Source organism: Lissotriton vulgaris, chromosome 8 (assembly GCF_964263255.1).
Source record: "Lissotriton vulgaris chromosome 8, aLisVul1.2, whole genome shotgun sequence".
Lineage (NCBI taxonomy): Eukaryota > Metazoa > Chordata > Amphibia > Caudata > Salamandridae > Lissotriton > Lissotriton vulgaris.
This window is the reverse complement of record NC_141696.1, coordinates 358,583,590-358,605,943: the sequence shown is the minus strand read 5'-3', so window position 1 is coordinate 358,605,943 and position 22,354 is coordinate 358,583,590. Positions and strand designations below refer to the sequence as shown.

The window sequence follows — 22,354 nt, the reverse complement described above, 5'->3', positions numbered from 1 at the left end:
TGTATCTGTTTGGTCTAGCAGCATTCTGATGTCGTTCAGGGCTGCAACTAGAGCGGTCTCAGTGCTGTGGTTTGCTCTAAAGTCAGATTAGGAAGGGTCCAGAAGGTTATGGTTCTCCAGATGTCTATAGAGCTAGATGTTAGCTTTTTCAATGACCTTGGCTGGAATGGGGAGCAGGGAGATGTGTCGGTAGTTTTTAGGTTCTCCAGGATCCGAGGATGGCTTCTTCAGCAACAGCTTCATGTCTGCATGTTTGCATTTCTGGGGAAAGTGGTGATCAAGGGGTTGAAGATCTTGGAGAGTTCTTTGCTGATGAGTTGATTGCTTAGGTTGAAAGTGTGGTGGGGGCAGGGGTCTGCTGGGGCTCTGGAGTTGATGGATCTCACGATGGGCACAGTTTCCTTCTCAGTGAATGTGTTCAATGAGGTGAACTGTTGGGGGTGGGTGTAGGGGGTTAGGGGTGCAAAGTCTTGGTAGATGGAGGTAATTTTGTTGTTTTAAAGTCTGTGAGGATGTGATGTTATTTTCGGTTGCCGAGGGTTTAGTGAATTCCTTTACTAATTCAATGCTACTGGAACGATGAGGGAAAGACTTGTGTGCACTGTGAGTTATTAAGTGATTCCAACTATTTACACTTACAACCTTCCTGTGTTCAACTCCTCGTAGCCCACCGTTAAAGCCACTGAGACAACCATATAAACCACCTAATAGAAGGAGCGTCAAAGTAACAATAATATTAGCAATTAGATATTGTAGTCCGAAAAGAATGAAGATCCAACGCAAGCTTCCTTTATACTGTATCCAGTCGTTTATTGTTTAATGCTGATTACTTTTTCATCTTCATATCATTCGACATGAAATTCTTCACGAAGATATTCACAAAATGGATAAATGTACACTCCACAGCCTATAGACTCGGCTTGATACTAAACCTTTTCTGGCATTCAGAGCACTGATGAGGTTTTTCCCCAGTGTGGATTCTCATATGCTCAGTGAGATTTACTGGGGCAAAGAAAGGCTCTACTTATGACAGCATAACTGAAGTTGGGAGAAAAAGTTACCTGTGCCAAAAAAGATACAGCCATGAATCTTATCTCACAGAATTTGACAGAATGCACAACTGGGGAAAACCACTCTGTGCTTTGTATGCCAAAAAAGTTTCAGCCGTAAATCTTATCTCACTGAGCATATGAGAATCCACACTGGGGAAAAACCTTATCCGTGCTATGAATGCCAGAAAAGGTTTAGTATCAAACCAAGTCTATAGGCTGTGGAGTGTACATTTATGCATTTTGTGAATATCTTCTTGAAGAATTTCATGTTGAATGATAGGAAGATGAAAAAGTAATAAGCGTACAACGATAAATTACTGGATACAGTATAAAGGAAGCTTGCGATCTTGATTCTTTATGGACCACAATATCTAATTGCTAGTATTGTTGTTACTTTGACGCTCCTTCTATTAGGTGGTTTATATTGTTGTCTCAGTGGCTTTAACGGTGGGCTACGAGGCGTATGAGCGCAGGAAGGCTGTAAGTGTAAATAGTTGGAATCACTTAATAACTCACAGTGCGCACAAGTCTTTCCCTCACCGTTCCAGTAGCATTGAATTAGCATAAGGGGAATGCAGCACGTGAGAATTGTAATATTTCGAAGATGTGGAGGACGATCAAGAAACATGGGCTGCTGAAGTATTCCAGCAGATTAAATAACTGATACTGGGGCAAAGAAAGGCTCTACTAATGACAGAATAACTGAAGTTGGGGAAAAAAGTTACCTGTGCCAAAAAAGATACAGTCATGAATCTTATCTCACAGAATTTGACAGAATGCACACTGGGGAAAACCACTCTGTGCTTTGTATGCCAAAACAGTTTCAACCGTAAATCTTATCTCACTGAGCATATGAGAATCCACACTGGGGAAAAACCTTATCAGTGCTCTGAATGCCAGAAAAGGTTTAGTATCAAACCGAGTCTATAGGCTGTGGAGTGTACATTTATACATTTTGTGAATATCTTCTTGAAGAATTTCATGTTGAATTATATGAAGATGAAAAAGTAATAATCAGCGTACAATAAACAACTGGAACAGTATAAACGAAGCTTGCTTGGATCTTGATTCTTTATGGACTACAATATCTAATTGCTAATATTGTTGTCACTTTGACGCTCCTTCTATTAGGTGGTTTATATTGAACTCCTTTACTATGTTGAAAAGTTCTATGAAAAAATGACATTGGAACCCTACAGCGACTGGCACCTAACCTGCTATCCCTAAAGTAGTGACCGAGGGAAATATCCCAAATTTGTGTGCACAGGGTCTAAGCATCCACTGTAAAGGTGCGGTCCTCAACTGGACTTAACAATATTGAAATGAAAAAGCAGACAGTGCACCACTGCATAGTTGATTATACAAAGTACAAAATCAGTATCCAAAGTTGCGTTCTCCAAATCTTCCTTTTTAATATTCATAAAGGATTCAAGCGTGACAAGAAATGTGCAGTGTAGACCAGCCAATGCATTTCGTCCAGTACAATGGACTTGTTCAGGGCATAAGCGGGGTATTCATGTATAAGACGCAATCATATCTAAGGTAATGCGAGTGGTCAGAATATCTCATGCGACTGGGAACGGGACAGATGAGTCCTCTGCATGACATATTCTGACCACTCGCATTACCATAGATATGATTGCGTCTTATACATGAATACTATGCTTATGCCCAGAAGATGTCCATTGTACTGGACGAAACGCGGTCAGTTTCATGTCCATGGGCGCAGGGCCTCTTGACATAGGCTCTACAAGTCTTCACCGCCCTGTTTGTTACAGCACCACAAATGTGGTGTTGTCCGTAAACACCTGCACTATCCTTCCCCGGATGGAGGATAGGCGTTCAATGCCAATTGGATCGCTCGGAGCTCCAACAGGTTGATGTGGAGTTTGGATTTCACTGGAGAGCAGAGACCTCTGATCTCCACATCTCCCCGATGGCTTCACTACCCCAGGAGTGTCTCATTTGTCGCAACTGTAAGAACTGGTTGGGGAAAGGAGAGGGGTCTGCTGCTGACACAAGCATGGTTTGTTAACCGCCACTGCAGACCTTTCACAGTTCCCTCCGAGATCTGGACCATGTCAGAGAGATTCTCCTGATGCTGCGCCCACTAGAACTTCAAGCCCCACTACAGAGCTTGCATATTAGAAGGGTGCTGGAGGCCATAAGGCTCAGCGGCCTCAAAGTCATTCTCACCTAAATCCAGGATAGAGGCTAAAACATTGGTATCTTAGCCTGAATATCTTGGACTCACTGTTCGGGAGGATATGCCCAAAACTGCATTGTGTCAAGAGACGCTCCGATGAAAGGGAGCATCAGAGTTAACGTCTGTTGTGACTTCGGCACATTGATAGTGAACCCCAGCGTATGCACTGGACAAGCACGCCTTCAAAAGCAAGTCGTTGAGATAGTGGAAGACTGGCACCCCTTGTCTATGCAGATGAGCTGTGACCACCACCATCACCTTGGTGAACACCGAGGGGCGCTGGTAAGGCCAAAGGAGAGCACGATTAACTGAAAGTGCTTGTGGTCTACCGTAAACTGCAGGCAGGACGGGAATGTGAAAATTGGCATCCTGCAAATCCAGCTCTACCATCCAGTCTCCTGGGTTCAGGGCAGACCAGACCATGGAGCGTCTCTGGAGATGGCTGGAACGTCAAGGCATTTCCTTGGTGGTTCAACACTTGGCGGGTTCTTTGAACGCCAGGGTGGACAAACTCAGCCGCATGATAGATCACGAATGGCGTCTTCACTCTGAGGTGGCGCAAGGTCTCTTTCAACAGTGGGGAGAGCCTTGGTTAGATCTATTCGCCACCGAAGAGAACGTGCAATGTCAGCAGATCTGCTTGTTGGAATTTCCAAGGCGGCACTTAGCTCGGCGACGCTTTTCATCGCAAGTGGAGTTGCTATCTGTTGTATGCCTTTCCACCTATACCACTTCTACACAGAGTGCAGAAGAAAAGTTATTCTTGTGGCTCCAAACTGGGCTCGAAGAGTTTGGTATCCCGAGCTACTCAGTATGAACGTGGATCCCCCGATCCGACTGCCTCTTTGGGAGGATCTTCTGTCGCAGCAGCAGGGGATGGTCCTCCACCCGAACCTGTCCAGTCTCCACCTCCATGCGTGGAGATTGAGCGGTGACAGTTGAGGTCATTTGACTTGCCTCCTGAATTATGAGATGTAATTCTGGCAGCCAGGCGTCCCTCCACAAAATCGGGGGACCTTTCAGGTCTCCATCTTCCTCGATCCACCCTTGGATCGCTCCGGACATCTTCCTCTCGATCGCCTGCAGCATCTTTCTTCAAGGCTCCATTGACTTCAACGCGGAAACCCGACACACTGTCACACCTATGCACCCGCAGCCCGTGGGTGAGGTAACGAGAGCATTTTGGTGCTCAAGGGTAGATTGACTCTCTTTTGTCCAGGTATCCAGTCGTTTTAGTCCTAACCAGTCGGAACTGTCTTACTTACCTTTTCGTAATTTGTAGTGTCCATTGTCTTTGTTACGCATCTCGCGTGTGAGTTCACACTCTGCACACGCGTCCCGTGGGCCTCCTACCCCTTACCTAAGGTCAGGGTAGTGTAGTCAGAGCGATCCTACAGTCTCTGGACAGCTCCATTCCTTCTATCGATTTCCTTATACCATTTACTTAGTATATGGTTTGTCGTGCCCCTAGGGCACCATTGTAATTTGTACAATTTAACGTATTTTTCTTAAGAGTCTTGTCATGTGCTTAGCCCTCTGATCTCATAAAGAGTTCAGAGGTGTTTTGTTAGTAATAAATATCTTGTTTATTTTCATAACAACCTGTGTGGTGTCCTTTCATTTGATATTCAAGGGGTTATATGTGGTAAAACAGCTGGCTTCACATGCCAAAAGAGTTTAGCCTAAGACTGCTTTGTCCATGCTACCTTTAGGATAGCTGGTCTATAAGGTTGACTTACAACCAATCACCATAAGGGTTGTTTGGACTGATACAAGGTGATCACTACAACTAGTGAGCATCATATATCAGGCCAACTTCTCACACCACCTATATGCGTGGAGATTGAACGGCGACAGTTGATTCCATTTGACTTGCTTCCCAAAGTCTGTGATGTCATTCTGGCAGCCAGGAGTCCCTCCACTAAATCAGTATACACCTGCAGGTGGAACAAATTTGTGGCAAGGTGCACAGCCAAGGCTGTGGGTCCCCTTTCTGTCCCTCTTTCTGAGGTCCTTTTGTTCCTTCTTTGGCCCGGCAGGACTCCTCTATGGGCACTATCAAGGGCTATCTTTCGGCCATTTCAGTCTTTCTGAAACTTCCAGATCAGCCTTCTCTTTTTAAGTCCCCTGTTGTACAGAGATTCTTAAAAGGCATTACGCATATGTTCCCTCCTGTTCCTGTCATAATGCCTCAGTGGTACTTGAATCTTGTTTTAACTTCTCATGTGTGCTCCCTGTGAGCCGCTTCGCAATTGTCCTTTACGACTTCTGACTATGAAAACTATCTTCCTGTTGGCTATCACCACTGCCGGGAGAGTGTGTGAGCTCCAGGTTCTTTCTTGTAAGCCTCTTTTTCTGTCGGTTCATCCGGAAAAAGTTGTGCTTCGCACTTGTCCTTCCTTCTTGCCAAAGGTTGTCACTCCCTTCCACATCAGGCAGACTATCACCTTGCCAAATTTCTTTCTGCCTCCGCACCTTCCAGAGAGGAAGAGAGACCCCAGCGTCTGGACCCAAAATGTGCTCTCTCCTTTTACCTGAATCGCACACAAGCATTCCGTGTGGATGACCATCTCTTTGTTGGCTACCCAGGCGCCAAGAAAGGCCAGGCTGTTCACAAGAGGACTATCTCCCGCTGGGTCGTCTTGTGTATCAAGGCCTGTTATTCTATGGCTAAAAAAGAACCTCCAGTGGGGCTGCGTGCCCATTCTACCAGAGCGACAGCAGCTACTACTGCATTGGGATGTGGTGTCCCCCTGCAAGACATCTGTCAGGCTCCCACGTGGGCTTAGCTGTACACTTTTACAAAGCATTATTGCCTTGACAGTCCGGTCCGGAGGGACGACTTCTTTGGCCGTTCTGTTCTCCGTGACTTTCTGGTGTAATTTTGTTTGCAGACCCACCACCTGGGCTGGTATTGCTGGGGTGTCTATTCTAAGGTAAGGAATCTTTCACTAACGTTTCTCTTTCAGATGCACAAGTTACTCCTTGTGTAACGATATATCTATAAGAGACATTAGTGATCGATTCCTTACTGCCCCACCCATCCTCCCGCTCAGCAAACTGATTTCTAGGGTTAAGAGCATCCTTTCGGGCCCTGATTTCTATGCACCAGTAGTCAGTATCTTACATGGCTCTGCGTTCCTGTCACAAAGTTGTGTGCAGAACTGACGTCTGAGTGCATTGACGCGTTTAAGGAGCTCCAGTGACGTCGTCTCGGCGAATACGACGCCTATCGACGCGCAGGGGTACTGCTGACGAAAGCTTTCCGGATCCAGTCTGACACCTGGGGATATTCTAAGGTAAGGAATGATCACTAACTAATGTCTCTTACAGATATATTGTTACACAAGTAGTAACTTGTGCATTACTTACTTTTGCTGAAAGGGGCCGCTGCTAAGTCTTCCAATAGAGCAGACACTTGGTAGATTGTGGGGTTGAAGGGTGGGACTTTAGTCTTGATTGTTCACAGGTAGAAGGATTCCTTAGGTGAGGCCAGCCTTTGTCTTTTTTCTTGATCACTGTCTGTGTGGTTGTTGGTACCCCAGGCTAGAGATGACCTTGCTGAGAGGAGTGTCACTCTGCACAAAGGCTGTGTCTGCATAAGACCATGGATAGGCATTTGAAAAATGGTGCAAATGTAAGAAACATAGGTACACCTCGGATTAGTAAGTGCAAAATGTGTGGCAAAAATACTCTATACAAATAAGCAATTTTGACACAGACGTAGGTTTAGAAAAGGAAACTTTCTTCTGAAAACGAAGAGCTGGAGATTGTTTGTCTCTAAGTCACTGTTTTGCACAGCCTAGTCTTGGGAGGGAGGGATGCGTACATTATAATGTGCCCACTTCACCATACAGATTAACGTTAAATGTATTGTATGTCTAGAGAAAATTCAGGGCAAAAGAGTCTTAGGTTGTAGATTGCAGTCTGGTACTGCCTTTCAGCTGCAAGAGCAGAAGAGTCGGAAATGTCACACTAACCACGCCAAAAACGATTAACTCCCTCCACTCCGGAGCTTTCTTTGTACCCAGGTATTTATAGTTTTGCTGTCCCTGGTATTGTACAAACTGTAGGTATGTGACTCAAAATAAAGTCGGACAACTCTACCCACTTTACTTTGAAATCAAATGAATACAAGTGAGGATCTTGCTCACGGAGGTGACGATGCCAGCACTGCTTCCCAAACGACGGGGAGATCTGTCCCCATTCACCACCCTTAGAGACGGTATCTGGCCACCTGACCGAGCGGGCTCCTTCCGCTGTGGTACCTGCTCGCCACAGCCGTCCCCATGCCAAGATAAAGGTCATCCGATGTAGCCTCTGTTGCCGCCTTTCTAGAAATTTCTATTTTGTGTAACACTTAATGCACATTGCAATAGCTATATATTAAGGCTACAAACTGTACCTCATAATTTACCTTGAATTGGTTCATGTGCAGTATAAAATGCCTTTTCTTGCTGTCTAATTTGGTCCGATTTGTTGCGCTATTCCAGTGGTATGAATTGCAGAAACAAAGGGTCTGATTCACAACGGTAAACCAGTATTACCACCACTTTTTAAATGTACCTTGTCCCACTGATGACTGCATCTAATTCAGCAGTGAAGTTTAAGCCAATATTCTGCATCTGACTTTTAAGTGCATTCATATTGCTGGAATGAGTCAAAGAGCCTAATAATTTATATGTTGGTAATATGTATACTTCGTTGCAACGGAGTATACAAACCACCAACACAATGGTGTGCCCACTCAATTTTGATGCTGGCTTACTAAAGGTTTGGCTACAGCAGTGACTACTCAATCACCACCATAGCCAAACCTTTCCAACTAAGGGCCGTCATTCAAATGGTTGTATGTCCGCACACCCAATAAGGATGGGCTAACATATGAACTAAGATTTTTTTGGGAGGGAACGGGGTTTGTCATGGTTTTATCGGATAGAGACTACTAGTCGCAGATTCCTTCGAGTAGAATTATCCCCAGGCGTGAGACTAGATCCGGAAACTTTTGCCACAGCATCCCTACGCGCCGCGGGAGGGGCGACATCACGCGACTCCACCCAGGCGTCGTCCGCGTACGTGACGTCAGCGAGGTCACATAACTCCCACACTAGCGCGCCTACGTCAGTTTTTTCCTTTTCCGCGTGCAACGCGGATCCGGCCTCTGTTTGGGGCCCCTTTTTTCTTTCATCATTGTTATACCTTTTGGAACAGTGTGTGAATGCCTTCAGGCTTCAAGTCTTGCATGTCGTGTGGGCGTCTTATGTCGGCGACGGACCCTCACCTCATTTGTATGTGGTGTTTAGGGGGAGATCACGGCACCACTGATTGTGATGCAGGCCAACTGTTGAAGCCGAAGTCGCGGCAGGAGTGCCGGATTAAACTACTCTCGGCGCGTCTCTCAAGGTCGGCTTCATCCCCTCGGTCAAGCTCGACAGACGGTTTCAGAAACGGCCGTCGACGTCGTCCTCGTTCTTCTCCGATGTCGGCAGAGCATCGTTCCCAGGTGGGTAAGTGTTGCAGTTTTTCCCCGGGGGCTGGTGTTCTGCCTACGAGGGGCTTGGGCTCTCCGCGGGTGATGCGGCCACACGAGTCGTCCCCCTATCCACCGTTTCCCGGTAAACTGGCATCAAGAGTCCAGATGGAGACATGTGTGGCTGCTTTGTAGGCCTCGCTGGCGTCTCCTCCTCCTTCCCCTCCTGGGGCATCAGCGGATCCCTTGCATTGCGCGGGGCCCTCCGCGGTACCGACTGGTTCGGATCCAGGCTTGGAGGATGTGGTGCTGTTGGGGTGCGGCCCTTCGGGAGTCCCTCCTTCGGACCACGGCGCCTCTGCCTCGCCGCAAACTCCCGCGAGAGGTCGCCAGGGCTCGGGTCGCATCCCCGAGCCCCGCTTGGCCCTCTAGACAGGCGGCAGCCTTGTCCACGGCTGAGCTGATGCCGCCACGGTGCCGGCGCCTGCTGGACCAGGCGGCGCCACAGGGGTCGGTAGACCCTCCTCATCCCGCTCTGGGTCGAGGCTGGGTGGGGACCCCTCTTCCTCCTCCGGGCCCCTCTCGTCCCTCCCTGCAGGCGACTACCTCGTCAGAGGGCTAATCCGAGGTTAAATCGGTCCTGGCGCCGCCGTGTGGGTCTCCGGGCCACCTCCGTCACATGCTGGGCCTAGGCTGGCGGAGGGCTTCGTGCTGCTCCCCTGGTCCCTCTCGTTTCTCCACGCAGGCGGCTGCCTCGGCGGAGGTAGAGTCGGCGTCGTTCCGGCGCCGCCCCTTGGCCGCTTAAGGCTCTGCTCCGGTCCCAGGCGCGGTGTGACTTGGAGGAGCCCTATCCGGCGTCTCCTTCGGCGCCGAATGGTGTTGACGTCCTGCCTCGGGCGGCGGACTCTACGGCCCCAGACAGGCGTCTGGTCACGGATTCGTCTTCGGACACTCCCTCTTTGGGGTTGGGTGCCTATGGTATCTTCCTCCCCGGAGACATGCCGCCGCTTTTCCGAGGCTGACTTTCAGGTCTGGCCTTTGCCCGCCCCGCTTGGCTTTGGGGACGGGCCGCCTTAGTTTACAGCCGTCACCCACGGAGGAGCTGCTTTCTCCACCACTGGGCCATACGGAGGCTGGTGCGGCCTTCGCTCACGCAGTGTCCACGGCTGTGGGCATTCTGCGCATGGGTGACCCGGTTGCCATTTTCTGGCAGACCATCTATTCGAGGTTCTTCACCAGGGCTCTGGTGCGAGGGAGCTATTGCTCCCTTTGAGGGTTCACTCCTTTCTTCCCTAATTGGGGCTTGGAGGCACCCCACCTCAGGGGATCCGGTGCCTCAACACCTTCTGCACCTGCACCTTCCGCTGCCGTGTGACCTGACGTGTCTTTCCTTCCACCCCTCTGCCTCGAGTCCTCTTTTGCGGACTGCTTTTCCCTCCCTGCCGCCACTGTTGACTCTGCCGTCCTGGGAGCCCCGCTGGCTGGACTCTTGGGGGCGCAACATGTTCGCCTCGACCAGCGCTGCCCTGCAGGCCCTTAACAGCTTATGTGTGCTGGCTACGACCACCTCTTGTTTGTGGGACTCGGCTGAGTCCTTGGGTTCTGCAGCTTCACAAGATACTGTTCAGGTGGACTTACAGCATCATCCGTTGGAAAGCTGGAAGCTAGCGGTGTTTATTCTCCGCTCTGCTCTGGACATCTAGGAGGTGCTGGGCCAGGCCATGGCTTCCTCAGTCGCCCTCCGTCGCCCTGCTTGGCTTCGGGACGGTGTGTTTCCTGAGAATGGGGTCTTTTTAATGATAATAATCCAGACATCGGATTCCTTGCGGAAACATGGATTAAACCCTCAGTGGTGCCGGCAATCGCTCTTGCTCTCCCGCCCGGCTTTCGAATCCAAAGGCTTGACAGACCAGAGCGAGCGGGTGGAGGTGTAGCCATAATCCATAAGGATCTGATACCAGTCACCATACTTGACCAGCTATGCATAGACTTGTTTGAATGTCTCATTTTTAAACTTGTCCTACACCCCCAACATAGCTGGAAAGGGGCACTGGTCTATAGACCCCCAGGCCCGATGCATGACTTTAATATTTGTCTTCTAGAATTCATCTCCCCCCATATTGTTGCTGCCTGCAACTTCCTACTTCTAGGGGATTTTAACATTCACAGCGAGGACACTAACAATCATGATGCAGTGACCTGTCTAGAGGACCTGGCTTCCCACAGTCGGCTCAAAATTAACAATGACCCCACTCACTTAGCAGGGCACACCCTTGACCTTATTCTTTCTAATTCCCAACACATTAAATATGAGGATACTCTCCCTCTGACTTGGTCGGACCACTCTTTAATAAAATTCCATCTGGCATGCTCCTCCGTCACACCCTCTCCCCTACCCCCCACGGATAGGTGGTACAGACAATGGCATAAAATCAAAACTCACCATCTCGCTTACCCTTTTCTGACCTTGGACATTGACACTCGTAATCTCAAGGTTGAACAAAAACTTCAACATTTTAATATCATCTCCAGTATCTTGGATGAAGCAGCACCTTTAAAACCGGCCACTCACACCCACAAATCCTTTGCCTCCGAATGGTACTCCCTGCCCTACATACCGAAAAGAGGGGCTGCAAGAAACTGGAACACACCTGGCGACTTTCTCACCTAGAACAAGATAAAACCAGATATAAAAGATCTTTAGCGGCCTATCACAACAACATCAAAAACGCGCGCAAAATTCACATTTCCCAGCAATTGGAGGAGGCTGGCTCCAACTCCAGAACACTATTTAAAATAGTCAAAGCCTATTCTAATCCCGCTGCGTGTGACACTGCGGAATCTCCCTCGCAGTCATTATGCAATGATGTTGCGTCACATCTCACTCTTAAAATTGACTCCATTTACCAGAAAACAATTTTGGCCAACACCATTGCCTCTCCCTCCACAGTTAACCCTCCTGATACACAAGCCACATCCGCCCAACTTCTCACCTTCCCTCTACTCTAGCAGTTGGAAGTCACATCCCTCCTCAAGAATATGAAATCGGGCTCACCTATGGATATCATCCCTGCCAGGATTTGCCGAGCAACTGCCCCCCCCCCCCACCCCCCCACCCCCCCCAATCTGCTCAATCCTTAACAGTTCCCTCAGTGAGGGTCACCTCCCCGCTACTTGGAAAGATGCCCAAATCAAACCTTTACGCAAAGACCCCAAGATCCCCACCACTGAAATCAGCAACTACCGCCCCATATCTCTTCTACCCCTACAGTCCAAGCTTATTGAGAAACACATTAACAGACACCTGGCAGATTATTTGGAGACCTACCAACTTCTGGTATGCCTCTCAATTAGGGTTTCGGGCTAAACATAGCACCGAATCTGCCCTTATTGAGGTCACTGACAACATTTGCATGGCTACTGACAAGGGTTAGGCAGCGCACCACATTCTTCTGGACAGACTCCAAGACATAGGCATTCCGGGATTAGTACTGAAATGGGTCACTGACTTTTTAACAGATAAAACCCAGACTGTCACCATGGGATCGTTTACATCCAACACCACCAAGGTCAGCAACTGGGTCCCGCAGGGCTCCTGCCTGAGCCCAACCCTTTTTAACATTTATTTCACCCCTCTGGCCAGACTCATGAGAGATCCTTGGGATTTACTCCCATTTCATAAGCTGACGACACGCAGCTTCTACTCACATTTGATAAATACACACCTGACATCGAACTTCGGTTCTCTGAAGGCATGAAATTGATCGCTGCCTGAATGCGTAACAACTTTTTACAACTAAATGCGGGCAAATCATCTGAAATCATGTTGTTTGGAGGAGCTACCACTTATTGGTCGCCTACCTGGTGGCCGGAAGAGCTGGGTACTGCCCCAATCCCAAAAAAAGTGGTCAAGAGCTTAGGTGTCAGGATCGATTACAGACTCACCTCTGACACCCACGCCAACACTACTGCAGGCTCTTGCTTCTACAATCTAGGCCTCCTGTGAAGGATCTTTCCCCTTCTACCCTCCTCCAAAAAGAAAAGACTGATGCAGGCCTTGGTACTTAGTAGACTCGACTACTGTAATGCCCTACTATTTTCAGCCAACGAAACTGCCATTAACAAATTGCAGGTGGTGCAGAATACTGCTGCCCGACTCACTGTCAATACCCCAGCGAGAACACCCTCGGCACCCCTCCTGAACCAACTCCACTGGCTCCCTATAAGGAAAAGATTACAATTAAAAATAGGCTGTATTATTCATAAAGCTCGCAATGGGCAGGGCCCTTCCTATCTCTCTAACAAGCTCTCCTCCTACACCCCTGCACGAACTCTGAGGTCAAGCACTGAGCATCTGCTCATTATCCCCAGAGTTAAAAAGGCACGTAGTGGTGGCAAGGCATTTTCCTATCTTGCCCCTCTATTTTGGAATAACCTACCTTCTCATCTACGTTCTGGACTAAATCTGGCCCAATTCAGAAAGATTCTAAAAACCCACCTCTTCTAATCTTCCCCTGTCTAGGATGTTCCTCACCGTCCCAAGCGCTGAGATACCCTCATGGGTGATTCAGCGCTATACAAACCAATAAACTTCAATGTTCCGGAACGGCTGATTGATCATCCATTCGATGGCACTCTGTTATTCCATTCCCCGGCAGTCTCCACCATCCAAAGGTTCTTGGCGGGGCTCCGTTCTCCGCCTTATCCTCCTCCTTCCCCTCCTCAGTGACTGCTGAGTTGAGCTGGTGCTGGACCTTCTTTTGGGCCGGTTGCCTTTGCGGTGAGGTGTGTTTTATGGCCACTCGAGTCCTCCTTGCTGGGACTGTGCCGTTGTTGGCTGCTGGACGGCCCCTTTGTTGACTATGTGTTTTTGCTGGAGTCGTTTGCACGGACTTGGCCCTCAGATTAGGCCTTCTGTGTTCTATTGGGCTGCTTGACAAGCCTTCTGCGGGTTTTTATTTCCCGTGGCTCTTTGGAAGAAACTTCTGCAGCAGAGGAAAAAACAAAGTGGGTTCCCATGTCTTGGGACTTAACTTACCCTATGTGGGGTATTGGTAGCTATAATATAGCTTGCACTCTGCTAGGGAGTTCTGTTCGCCTTCGGGCCCCTGCTCTCCTTGGTGTTATGTATGTTACTATTGCTTCTTTGGGTCGTGTGCGCGGACCCCTCATAGTGGAGGGTCCTGGCATTTACTCACCTTCCTGCTCCTGTCCTGTGGGCTGGGATGATTCTGTGTTTCTCCCTTGTCAGGCGTCGCCTGCCCGACCTTCCTGGTGCCCCGGGCTGTTCTTCTTGCATCTGGCGGCTTATTACTGTCGGCGCCGCTCTGTCTGGTTTGTTGCCTTTCGTCTAGGGTTGGCTCGCCTTCTTTTCCCTCGTTTCCTTGGCCCCTGTAGGCTTTTCCTCTTCCTTGTCCTGACATTGAATGGAAGCTCTGTTGCCTTGTAAGAGAATGGCGTGCTTCAACCCCTCTGACTTTGCCCTTGGTTCCTCTGTTGTGAGTGTACAGGTTCCTTCAGACTTCTTTCTTCTTCTTAAATCCCTCTTGGGGTCTGTGGTGTTCTGCTTGTAGGGGTTCCTCTTGCCTGGGACGGACGAGGTTCTTCGCCTTGTCCGTTGGTCTGGTCCCCTGTGGGATCCTCAGTTATGTCCAGGCTGGTGGGGTCCTTTCACAGGCCTTCCTTCCCCGTGGGTGTTGCTAGGGTATCTATTCTACGTGAAGGAATCTGCGGCTAGTAGTCTCTATAAGACGTACGAGTTACTTACCTTTGATAACGATGTATCTGGTAGAGCCGATTCTAGCTGCAAATTCCTTCACGGCCCGCCCTTCCTCCCCTTTTCTGCAAGCACCCTTGGGTTGGTCTTCGGCACTCGCCTCCCGGTGTGTGGCTATGTCTTCTGTGAGTGCCTTATTCGCTCTTTGACGGGCTGCTCTGTCTTGTTGCTGTTCCTTCCTCCTCTTTGGTTCGTTGGAGGATTGGTTTATGGGTACTCCTTTGCCCCTCTGCTCTGGTTGTTTCAGGATTGGGGGACTTGCCTTCAATCTCTTCCCTCCCCTCCCTTGCCCTTGTTACTAAGGGTCCTGGCCCCTCTGCTACCCTCTGGGTTGGGGTCATCTGGCCTTGCCTTGCCCTTGTTCTTGGTGGGTTGTAGTCCTGCTACATGTTGTCATGACATTTTCCATATGTTCCCTCGCTGACCTCACGAACGTGGAGGACGCCTGGGTGGAGTCGCGTGATGCCGCCCCTCCCCTGGCGCGTAGGGATGCTGTGGCAAAAAGTTTCCGAATCCGGTCTCACGCCTGGGGATAATATTACGTGAAGGAATCTGCAGCTAGAATCGTCTCTACCAGATACATTGTTACTGAAGGCAAGTAACTTGTACATCACCGGCAGGTAAACCATGGCAGTGAGGGACAGTAAAATGGTAAAAAGGCTCCCCTCTCCATGTGAGATGGCTCCCATGGTGAGGGAAGCATTTCATTTTTTATTTTCAAAAAGAAAATCCCATTACAGAATTTTCTTTTCGAAAAGAGAGAAAACTGTTTGGTGCAGGGCTGTGTCAACATGACGCAGCACTGCACCAAACAGCAAAAAGCCTTTGCAGTAAACGCCGTGACAGCGGTTCCTGCCAATGCACTGTATATATGACAGCCTGCTTGATGGTCATTTATAAAAGTAGAGATGGAGTGATTTACGCTGTCACCCTGGTGGAACGACTGGCCGTCCTCCCACTTATAAATCAGCCAATAAAATCGTAGTCCGCATCTGTTTTTAGTAGTGCGCAGACCACATTGTCCTTTATTGCTAATGCTCCTGTACCTGTGCACAGAACGTTGCCTTCTTGATTATAGAAATGAAATTTCACTGCTGCTTAGTCTTAAGAACTCTGGACATCCAGAGTACATTTTTATTTTATATAGGAACATATATTTTACATTTAAAAATGAAAAGGCGATTAAGGAAAACCATGAATGGTTATCATGAATTTCTTATTTTCTTGAGCATCGGTCATATGTGTGTATTTCTACAAAGCCCTCAAACATGAATGGTTAAGCCTTTTCTGAATGTTTTGATGATTCTACCTCTGCTCCTTTTCAGAATAACCATGTGCATGGAGCGCCGTACACGGGCCCCGCCGCGCATCACATGAACAACCCTCAGCGAACAGTCCAACGAGCACAAGAACCCTTTGAAGGCAGCGAAGAAGTTACTCCAGCTCAGACAAAGGAATAGTGAAATGCACATTTTTAGTTGGCTCTGCTCCATCAGGACTGCACCCAGGCCTTACAGTTCAACCTTCCTCTGTGTGGCTGATATTTAAAACTAGAAGAAGAAAAAAACAACCCTAATCATCTTGGAGTGGAGAGTCTATTCACTGTCTTATCTGCAGAAAATTGCTGTCCATATATAACCCGCCTGCAGTGGAAAGTGTATAGTGTTTTGTAATAAATGGCCTGATGCTAATGTGTAAATGGCAAAGGTGTATATAGTATATTAATGTTTGACTGTTAATTCTTAAGCAAGACTTTATTTCTGGGCTTGATGAGACTCACAGATTTACAAAAAACACATTTTATTTCCGGATATATCTGCTGTGCTCTACAAGAAGGGTTGCCTGCCACAGCGGCATCGGGATCTCTGCATTTACAAAAGAAAAATCCCAGCCATGTCAACCACATAGGTTCATGTTAATTATTTGCCACTGAAGTCAGTTGTATTATGCGCAACCTGATAACCCTTTAATTATTTGGTTGATGTGGACAAGTGGTGATGTAACATTGTTTCTAAATCTCTTTTCATTGCCTTTTTCATTCTGGTCTAAGTTTGATCATTTGAACCAATAGTTATGCTGTAGCATATAGCACGGCTTGACACCAAGTGAGTGTGGCCAGTGAGAACGTATATGACCATAATACCTGCAGTGGTCCACAAACGATTGCTGCACCGCTCAGCGCGTTTTCTTATTTCACCTGGACTATGAAGTAGGAGAGAAATGTGACAAACGGTGGCTTTCCGACGCGTACTCAGTCCCACACATGTAATTCTTGACAAGTCAGTTTTGGGTGGGATGGAGAACACGTCGTTTTCAGTAATAGAAATGGTAAAAAAAAAAGAATTTAAAACAAATATGCAAAAAATTGCTATGCCAGAATGCCTGGAGCATAATAGGCTGTATTTGGTGTGCTTGTTTTGTTTCTTTCCTAGAGCTTAATAGATCAACTTCAAAAAAACATCACTTCTGTTGCATCGCATTGAAGAGGAAATCTGCAACACAATTCTTAGAAGTGCCACTGCATTCGGGGAACTTGCTGGTTATCGTTTGTTCATGATTCTACTTGAAAGCCGGAATTGTCTCGTCTCGATCCATTAAACAAGAAATCTTAAACGTTAGAAGCAGGGTTTAAATATAAGAGAAACTACTGGCTAGTCAAATACATTTTTGAAGTATCTTGATTCCAGACTAAACATTTGTTTTAAGGATCTCAAGGAAAGCATCAGTAAATACTGTATTTAAAAGAAAATTGGTATATTGAATGTGTGTAATTTTTTGGAACCTGTCTAAAAACCAAATACCCCTGCGAAACAAATACAGCCCACCCTATAATATTTAAATATTTTGCTGTTTTATTTTATAGAAATTATTTTGCTGAATTCACAAATAGAATTTGATTTAAGAAGAAAACGTTGTCCTGTGTTTCTTAAAACATTTGCACAAGCATGCATATTTACGAAGTCAAATGCATTGAAGGATATGGAACCTATCCATGAAATACATGTAGCAAAATCCGACCACTAAATTGGATTTTTTTTCTTTTTCTGTAAATTATCTTGGTTCTTGTTTGTGACAACGCCCTACTCCTCTTTTCACAGTTCCCACCCATTTATGGCAGGCTTGGACATCGCATTTTCATTTGTTAAATAATAAAATTGGTAACTTGAAGGTTCCCTACTCACCACTCTACCTTCTCTGGAGACCGATGTGCACTGAAAACGACATTTGTTGTTTCAGACACCGTTTTTCCTTCATCTGGGCTTATTTGTATCATGTTGGTTGGTGTTCTTAACCACATGATTTTCTCTCATAACCATAAAGGGTAGAATACCTGCTGGAATAGGTGACTTCTATTAAACAACTTTTCATGTTTTCCAATTCTACCTAGTAAATGGAAAGCATGGCCAAGAAAGCAATATTTCCTTTTTTAATTTTTTTTTTTTTAATAATTATCTGATTTACAAATTAAACAGTACATTTAATTGAAACCCTACCGGAAACAGTGTACCAAATATAAATGAAAATGGGAAATGGTGCCCCAGTGTAGTAATAATGTGCACTACAACATCTGAAAGAGACACGTTAGTGATAGATTCCTTACCTTAGAATATCCCCAGGCGTCAGACTGGATCCGGAAATTTTTGCGTAGCAATACCCCTGCGCGCTGTTAGGCGTCGTCTGCGGCTCCGCGTCCGTCGTCGGCGTCGTGAGCGCCGGGATGACGTCATCGGAGTATATAGACGGCGCCCATGCGCGCTGACGTCAGTTCTTCTTTTTTCCGCGCCAGCTAGCGCAGATCCGGAAGAAGCTCTACCCCCAGTCACTTTTTGACTGAAAACTTTTTGATCTTTTTGATCCTCTACTTAGTCGATTCTCGACTATCGGTGCCAGGGATGCCCGGGTTCAAGCCTTGCTCGAAGTGCGGCCGACTCATGTCGGTCACGGACCCCCATCGCCGGTGCCTGAAGTGCTTAGGCCTCGACCACGACGATCGAACCTGTGACGACTGCCGGGCCCTGACGTCGAAGGCTAGGCGGGAGCGGTCCCGCAAGCGTCTCGAGCTGAGGCAGTCGGCCCCGCGCCGCTCCAGGTCCCGGTCCCGGTCCCACGGGAGGTCGAGGGACAGGTCGCGAGGTCGGAGTCATCGACGCTCCGGGAGTGGTCACCGATCGTCTGGATCCAAGTCCTCAGGTAAGAGGCATGAGAGGTCGGAGCGCCACCATCGGTCCTCCGACCCGCCCCGACGCTCGCTCGATGCGGCCGGGGGTTCGGGCGACACCGCCCACGCGGCTCCGCGGGAGTCGCAAGCGTCGCCGCCTGCCCCACACCTTCGGGTCCCTGGGCACGGCGCGTCGCAGGAGGAGGTCGAGAGGTACCTCATGGCCATGAGGGCCCTCCCTCCTCAGTCGGTTCCCGTGGCGCCTTCGGGCCGATCGGCTCCGTCTGGAGGTCCTTCCGGGTCGGGCGCTTCGGCCCCGACGACGTCGGGTGCTTCGGGCCCGGCGCCGCTGGCGACTTCGGTCCCGGCGCCGCGCGACCTCGCTGGATCCGGCTCCGGATCCGGGACCTCGCCGGTCGACCTTACGACCTCACCGGCGCCGTCCCTTCAGGTGTCGTCCCCGGCAGCCGTAGTGGTTGCCGACCCCAATGCTTCCTACGGTCCGCCTCAGGCGTCGGAGGGGCGCCGCTGGGCGCCGATTCCATCGGCCGTCGGAGAATTCTATCTCCACGAGGAGGCCCTGGCTGTTCATCCTGGTCTCCAGGAGCTGGGTGACGAGGAGCAATGGGAGGGGTCCGAGGACCCTCTGGCACGTGATTGCCAGTCACATCAGGACTGGACATATGAGCTTGGGGAGGCCAGTGGTATTGACACCTCGCCAGACACTGGATTTACATCGCCCCCGACTGTGGCTTCGGAGGCGGGTTCTGCTTACAGCGTAGTGTTGACGAAGGCAGCTAAGGCCCTAAACCTTGAGCTCCCCGTCGCGGCCGTGAGGACTAATCTCCTCACTGAGGTGCTCAAACAGCAGTCCGGCTCCGCGGAGCCCCTTCTGCCGTTCAATGAGGCCTTGTGTGACGTTCTGCTGGGCACTTGGTCCAAGCCCGCCACAGGTCCCCCTGTGGATAGGAACGTGGCCAGACGCTACCGCCCGGCACCGGGCGACCCTTGCTTTTTGTCCACCCACCCCACCCCCGAGAGCCTGGTCATCCAGGCCTCCACTTCCCAGACCGCATTCCCGACGGCCCCGCCCGATCGGGAATCCAAGAGATATGAGCAGTTCGGGAAGAAGGTCTTCTCGTCTGTGAGCCTAGGGCTCCGGTCAGTCAACACCAACTGTCTCTTGGGCCGCTACACCCACACTCTGTGGGACACGGTTGCGGAGGTGCTGCCACAATGCTCTGAGGAGGTCAGGGCTAAACTCAGCCAAACCCTTGCGGACGGCCGAGATGCGGCACGATTTTCCATCCGGTGTGGGCTGGATACCACGGACTCACTGGGCAGGGCGATGGCAACGACGGTGGCGGTTCGACGCCACGCCTGGTTGAGGTCCGCCAATTTCTCGGCCGATGTCCAGGCCACTCTCCTGGACATGCCGTTTGATGGCCGTCGCCTCTTCGGCGACAAGGCAGACCATGCGCTGGAACGTTTTAAGGACTCCAGGGCCACGGCCAAGTCCTTGGGCCTTGCGGCCCCACGCCAGCAATCGGGTGCCTTTCGCTCCTTTCGTGGCCACGGAAGGGGCGCCCCACCACGGACCGTCAGCCACGCGCCGCAGAATGTTCAGCAACGCGGTGGCGGCCGTGGGAACCGCCGTGGCGGTGGTCGGGGCCAGCGGCGAGGCCAGTCCACACCTCCCTCAGCAGCCCCCGCCTCAAAACCTTCCTAGTCCGAGTTTTCAGGCCCATGTGACGCCTGTGGGAGGCAGGGTTCGCCATCACCTCTCCCACTGGCATACAGTCACTTCGGACAGGTGGGTGCTGCAAATTGTCCGAAGGGGTTTCTCCCTCCCCTTCGAGTCTTCCCCTCCATCCATGCCACCTCAATGCCACCGTGTGTCGGGGGATCACTTGCGACTTCTGCAAGGGGAAGTTTCGGCCCTCTTGGCCAAGAGGGCCATCGAGCGCGTTCCTGGGCCAGAAGTAGGACGTGGCTGTTACTCCCACTACTTTCTGGTACCCAAGAAGGGCAAAGGGGGCCTACGCCCTATCTTGGATCTGCGGAACGTGAACGGCTTCCTCCGTACGGAGAAGTTCAAGATGCTCACTTTGGCTCAGGTCCTGGCTGCCCTGGACCCAGGAGACTGGATGGTAGCGTTGGACTTGCAGGACGCCTATTTCCACATCCCCGTCCTGCCGGCCCACCGGCGTTACCTGCGGTTCACGGTAGGCCACGAGCACTTTCAGTTTACCGTGCTCCCCTTCGGCCTTACCAGCGCCCCACGGGTGTTCACGAAGGTGATGGCGGTGGTCGCAGCCCATCTGCGCAGGCAAGGGGTGTCAGTCTTCCCCTACCTCGACGACTGGTTGTTGAAGGCGGGCTCGCCCCAGACAGTCGTCAGCCACCTCCAGACTACGGCCGACCTCCTGCACTTGCTGGGGTTCTCCATCAATGTGCCGAAGTCACACCTGTGTCCCTCTCAGAAGCTCCTTTTCATCGGAGCGGTTCTCGACTCGGCGCAGTTTCGGGTTTACCCACCCGAGCAGCGGGTTCGGGATATTCAGGCTCTGATTCCTGTCTTCGGGCCGTTATCCCGGGTCTCGGTCAGGTTGACGCTGCGGCTTCTGGGACTGATGGCCTCCTGCATCCTTCTGGTGCGTCACGCCAGGTGGCGGATGCGGGCTCTGCAGTGGGACCTGAAGTTTCAGTGGGCCCAGCTTCAGGGCAACCTGTCCGATCATGTCCTGATCTCGGAGGGCACTGCGAGACAACTGCAGTGGTGGCTCACGGACCGCGACTGGGTCAGTGGCAGACCCCTCTCTCTACCCCAGCCGGAGCACGTAGTTGTGACGGACGCGTCCCTCCAGGGCTGGGGAGGCCACATGGGAGAGGCGGAGATCAGAGGCCTCTGGTCTCCGGCGGAGTCCCGGCTCCACATCAACCTTCTGGAGCTGCGGGCGATTCGTCTTGCACTGAAGGCATTCCTCCCCTCTGTCAGGGGGAGCGTGGTGCAAGTGTTCACCGACAACACCACCGCCATGTGGTACTGCAACAAACAGGGCGGTGTGGGGTCGTGGGCCCTTTGCCAGGAGGCTCTGCGCCTCTGGCAGTGGCTGGAACATCAGGGCGTGACTCTGGTGGTTCAACACCTGGCAGGTTCTCTGAATGCCAGGGCGGACGAACTCAGCCGCCGGTGCATGATGGATCACGAATGGCGTCTGAACTCGGACGTGGCGCAAGGTCTCTTTCGACAGTGGGGAGAGCCTTGGTTAGATCTATTCGCCACAGAAGAGAACGCGCAATGTCAGCAGTTCTGCGCGTTGGAGTTTCCAAGGCGGCACTCGCTCGGAGACGCTTTTCGTCGCGAGTGGAGCTGCGGCCTGTTGTACGCCTTTCCGCCTATACCACTTCTGCCCAGAGTGCTGAAGAAGATCAAGCGCGACCGGGCCCAGGTTATCCTTGTGGCTCCGGACTGGGCTCGAAGATACTGGTATCCCGAGCTACTCAGCATGTCAGTCGATCCCCCGATTCGTCTGCCTCTTCGGGAGGACCTTCTGTCGCAGCAGCAGGGGACGGTCCTGCACCCGAACCTGTCCAGTCTCCACCTACAAGCTTGGAGATTGAGCGGCGGCAGTTGAGGCCATTTGACTTGCCTCCCGAAGTCTGTGACATCATTCTGGCAGCCAGGCGT

General features: G+C 50.2%; 1 protein-coding gene across 4 annotated transcripts in view; it reads left to right on the top strand.

Moving 5' to 3' along the window:
* Positions 1-17,414, top strand: part of USP9X (ubiquitin specific peptidase 9 X-linked) — a 1,749,911-nt gene extending 1,732,497 nt beyond the window's left edge. For all 4 annotated transcript variants that reach the window (XM_086934127.1, XM_086934125.1, XM_086934124.1 and 1 more), the window contains one exon: positions 15,830-17,414. In XM_086934127.1, the coding sequence (XP_086790253.1) occupies positions 15,830-15,964 (135 nt within the window). In that variant the 3' untranslated portion in view covers positions 15,965-17,414. The remainder of the gene's footprint in view (positions 1-15,829) is intronic.
* The last annotated feature ends 4,940 nt before the right edge of the window (positions 17,415-22,354 follow it).